This window comes from Bison bison, unplaced genomic scaffold (genome assembly GCF_000754665.1).
Source record: "Bison bison bison isolate TAMUID 2011002044 unplaced genomic scaffold, Bison_UMD1.0 scf7180017864057, whole genome shotgun sequence".
Taxonomy (NCBI): Eukaryota; Metazoa; Chordata; class Mammalia; order Artiodactyla; family Bovidae; genus Bison; species Bison bison.
The window spans coordinates 5,199,851-5,204,629 of record NW_011494629.1 but is presented as its reverse complement, the minus strand read 5'-3'; the positions used below and the strand labels follow the sequence as shown (position 1 = coordinate 5,204,629).

Below are 4,779 nucleotides of genomic sequence, written 5' to 3'. Positions count from 1 at the left end.
GATCCTTTACCACTGTGCCACCTTGGAGTTAATAAACTCAAAAGCAAGTGGAGTCATAGATTGTGACAATCATCACTTTACAATATATATGTATATCAAAACACCATGTTGCACTCCGTAAATACATACAATTTTTGTCAATTATTCCTCAGTAAAGCTGTGGCGGGGGCAGGCTCAGTAGGAAGTAGAGTCACAATGAAGACAAGCTGCAATCGCTCAGAGACAAAAGGAAATAAGTTACAGAGAACACATTAGAAAACAAGGCTTACCTGACAATGAAATCAAATTCAGATCCTGCAAGCATCAGCACTCCCAGTAGAGTGGAAACGGCACCATCGAGAACAGGCGCGAACATGTGCTCCAGGGCGAGCACGGCCCTGCGGTTCTTGTCACCAATGGCTGTTAGAAAGGCCTGCACAATGAGAGTTCAGGTGATCAGATTCCTGGGTTTCATTTAGTCAGTGGCCAGCTTCGTCTTAAATGCTATAAGCCGGTTTCATCTGACTCCACTGTACCCCTCAGATCTTACTGTCTAGCTATTGGAATGTTTAATTGGGGTTGCTCATCTTGGCTAAATCTAGGCTTACACTAAATTGACCTGTTAATAATAATGGATTGTATTTGGTGTTGATGTAAATCTTGAACAACAACAAAAAAGATGGAAAGCGTATTTACTTTAAATTTAAAAACGATGCCAAAACTATATAAAAATGAGCAAAATGTTCCCTTCTTTTCACTGTCACTCACCCTTGAGTTCACTCCCCATGTGAGCGATCTTACATTATTCACATGGGAGATCTCTAGTTGTGAAAGCAACAGCATTTCTCCCGATTTTTTGAAAGGTCAAGATCTTACTTTAAAATGGGCTTAGCACCGAGGTGCCAAGTACGTATTTCCTCATGATTATACTGAGGTTAGAATTTCTGTCACTGTGTTCAGACTAATATGTAGGACATGTAAGTACTATTAACGTATCCCAAGAAATTCAATCAAGCCTGTTCTAAATATGGGTGGACATGTCCAACTCTTTTGTGTTCTCTAGGTCTTCTAGGTCAAGGGCATTGTTGATACCAAATGGAAACCTTATGTAGGTCTTGGTATATCACACTATTGGCTTGAGAGTATGACCCAAGACCATTTTAATGTGGGTTAGTTACTATTACACCCTGCCTGTTCCCCTCAGTAGGACCTAACAGGGAGGGCCGAGCCTGGCACAAGCTTGCTCTCTGAAAGTGCAGGCTGCTCTGGGATGCTGAGAAGAGGGCCTGGAGCCCTTGCAGGTGGCATATGCGTCTTGGGGAAAGACATGTCCATTAAGGACTGCTTAATGGATGAAGAAATAAAACTACACACAAGTGTACCAAGGTGTATTACTTTTCTCTAAAGTGGGGTCTACGTAAGTGATGCTCTTTCAGAGTTGAGGAGACTTTAGGGTCAAAGTAGTTATCTTTTTCTCCTGAAAGGAAAGCACTAAAATGGTCTGGAACCATGCTGTCTGTGCTGTATTTGGGCCATGAGGCCATAAGCGCCAGAATTGAGTTGATCTTCTTGCATACAACTTATGCTACTGGAACAATAAACTGCCAGATGCCCACTGATCCTTTGATGACTTTCACATACAGGATGTGGTAAGAATGCCATGTCCTGTGTGTGGATAGTCTCTTGATGAAGACTTGGGCTAGCAGCACAAAGCCAAGTTGGCTCTTGAGACTCCTTACATTCTCAAGATTAAATCTTGCATGAGGAGTAGAGGCGTTCCTTCATTGTTTATTCAACACTGGTATGGATATTTATGTTCCTACTACCTCAGAGACCCAGGGTGCTGCAACAGTTTAAGAAAAGATATTAAGCATTTCCACCACAAAAATCTGATCTAGGACCACCCTTGTCTGTAATGATAGCCACCAAAAAGAGTGGTTTTCATTCACAACAGAATAAAATGATTTGTGGATTTTTAGCTCATATATAAATTTTTCTCATTTTTCAAAGAAATGATATTATGTGTTTTCTAAGTTCTAAGCTCTTCTTTCTAAAAATCCCCTCTCCTTCTTCCCAGCTCAACTGAGGAAAGCAATTTGGGTAGGCTCAAAATTTAGAGAACTGTTTCTATATTATTACCATTTTATTATACACTGGGGGAAGAACAGGTTAACTGCAACAGAACATTCTTTCTGAAATACAAAAGTTTATAATCCCTAAGTAGCATAAATATGGCCCTGAAAGAGGACAATAGAAAGTAGTAGACAGTGTGTAGACACACAGAGGCCATGTGTTGAGCCCAATGCTAGAGACTGCAAAAGCAAGGCTAAAAGTAATCTGATCCAAGTCCAGTGCGAAGTTTCCTGGCCAAGGATTCCAAACATCAGTATTTATTCAGTCAACAAGTATTTACTGAATGCCTATGTAAACCCAAGGTCTTAGGCTATAAACACAAGTGTGGATGGAGCACAATTTACACATCACTGTGGGGCTTTTAAATAATTCTCTGATAAATGTATACGAAGGACTTGTCTCATGGATTAGACTCCTCTTGAAGTTTACCCTCCTTTTTCACAAGACTGGGCCCACAGAGAGAGGGGAGAGATTCCTATGGAGAGCAATACTAGTTCTTTTATGTTCTGTTGTCATGAATTTGGAGGCTGGGAGGTCGAAGGAACTGGGGTGGGGGGTGGTGCTCAGATGGGGAGTTCATTAGCCCCAGGGTATTTCCTTAGCTGCCAATTCACTTCACTCTCAACTATGCCCGCCCACCATGCCTGCGAGTGTGGTCTCATGTTATTCCCGCTTCATTACTGTGGTTTTAAAAACTATGTATTTGTGCACACACATACTCATATAACATCTGTCTAGGAACAGCTGACACCTTTAGGACCCGTGACACAACTGACACCACCAAATAAGCAGAACCCTTCTGGGCCCACTCGGACACACCGAGGACACAGTCTACTGCTGACATGGCCCGGCTAACGTCCACCTTTGATGACCTGCTTCTTAGATTCCCTCAGAGGGAAAGGAGTCCAGCTGAACTGCAGCCACTCCTGGGGAATGTCTGTGCTCCCAACCTTTTGCTGTGATGTGTCAGATGTGCTCCTTGATGGTGGAGAAAATGAAAAGGTTCCCAACTTGTAAACTAAACGAGCTTGAGGAAATAGGTTGCCTTTTCACAGCTTTCACTGAAACTATCTCCCATACCAGAGCGACATGAACAGTGAATTCCACTCCAATGCCGACGGAAGCAATCAAGATGACCACAGGCACGGCACTCAGCTTGATTCCAATGAGGCCCATCATGCCAAAGAGCTCAACTGTCATCAAAGCCAAGACTGTCACCTTTTAAAAAAAACACAGGATGAGTGGCTGGGCACAAACACACTCTGGGTGTTGCAAAAATTCTTTCCAAACTATTCCATGAGTGTGATCTATAAAGAGTTATACAGATATGTACTTATTGCTGGCTACAAATTTAATATAGTTTAAAACAAGGCGTTTCCTTCTGTTTTGATCTTAACCATCAGAGACCATCCTTCAACTTGTAACTGAGCTGAAACTTTTTTGGTTGCCTTGCCCTCCATCCTAAAGCAAGTTGATAGGACAGGCTGAATAAATATTCTTTTACGTAGAAGTTACTTTGCTTTTGTTTGGAGAGCCTGTGGGCTGAGTGAGGATGACTTAGGAGAAAGGGGACGTATGGTCAGCTGATGCGGGTCAGGTTACAGCCCCTTCACTCTGAAGAAATGTGGAGTCACTGGAGTGGACAAAGCAAACAGTTAAATCCAGGGAAAAGCTTTTTTTTATTTGCCGTTCTTTCATCTGCCTTGTAAAAATTTCTAGGGAGATGGAAAGAATCCGTGAGGTGGACTTTGGAGTTTTTTGGGCCAAAGAGGAGAAAATACAAATAAAACAATAAACTTTACAAGAGAAGGAGAGAATGATCTTTCCTTCTGGGGGTGGGGGACAGCAGGCAGTGAAGGGCGAGCAGACAAGAACAATAAAAGTCCCCTTTGCTTTCTTTTAATAAGCTAATGAAAGATGGATAACATCAATTGCTTAAGTACCATGAAAACTCCTACAGACTAAACATTTACCTTTAAACATACCTGCTGTACAGACTTATGGTGCAGAAACAAGACCTGGTCTCTGTTTTTATAATTTTGGCATTTTGAAGGCTATACCACAGTTCATGGAATTTAAACACTGCCATGATTTTATTAGACTCTACACGAAACTAGCTTCAAACCTGCAAGCATTATACTTGGTGAAAGAACGTAAAAAAAATAGATTGGCAATACTTTATCATTTCTCCCTAAGAGTTAAAACAAATACACCACACAAAACCATCTCTAAAATGATTTATCCATATACCACCGTCCCAACTTCTCTAATTATCCCTCCATTTAGAAGAATCTTCTCTATATTTGGTATGGGTGTCATAACAAAATGACACTTGAATAAAAAAAAAAATTAGTTATGCTTTGAGTGTTTGTATCAATATACACTCAGCTCTATTACGGAAAGTGTGCTCAAAAACTCCCCCATCTTTACCTAAAAAGTTTAATGCTATAGGAGAGGAGACATAAGATTAAGGCCATTAAAGACTCTACCTAAGCATGAACCTCGCCACCTCCAGTAGAATAAATACAGTATGGATGATGCAATCTATACCCTCCTCCCGAGGCCCAGACATAAACAAAACTTCCCGGCTGCAGAAAGAGCTATGCTGAAAGGAATTTGACTTCCACAAAGACCCTTAGAATCAACTCACAATGATCCCGGCCGTCC

At 41.4% G+C, this 4,779-nt stretch overlaps 1 protein-coding gene across 1 annotated transcript in view; it reads right to left on the bottom strand.

Annotated features, from left to right (window-relative positions):
- Positions 1-4,779, bottom strand: part of PTCH1 (patched 1) — a 70,943-nt gene that overhangs the window by 10,175 nt on the left and 55,989 nt on the right. Inside the window, exons 19-21 of the mRNA XM_010836064.1 lie at positions 4,763-4,777; positions 3,193-3,330; positions 270-412 (exon numbers count right to left, since the gene is read on the bottom strand). Of these exons, the coding sequence (XP_010834366.1) occupies positions 270-412; positions 3,193-3,330; positions 4,763-4,777 (296 nt within the window). The remainder of the gene's footprint in view (positions 1-269; positions 413-3,192; positions 3,331-4,762; positions 4,778-4,779) is intronic.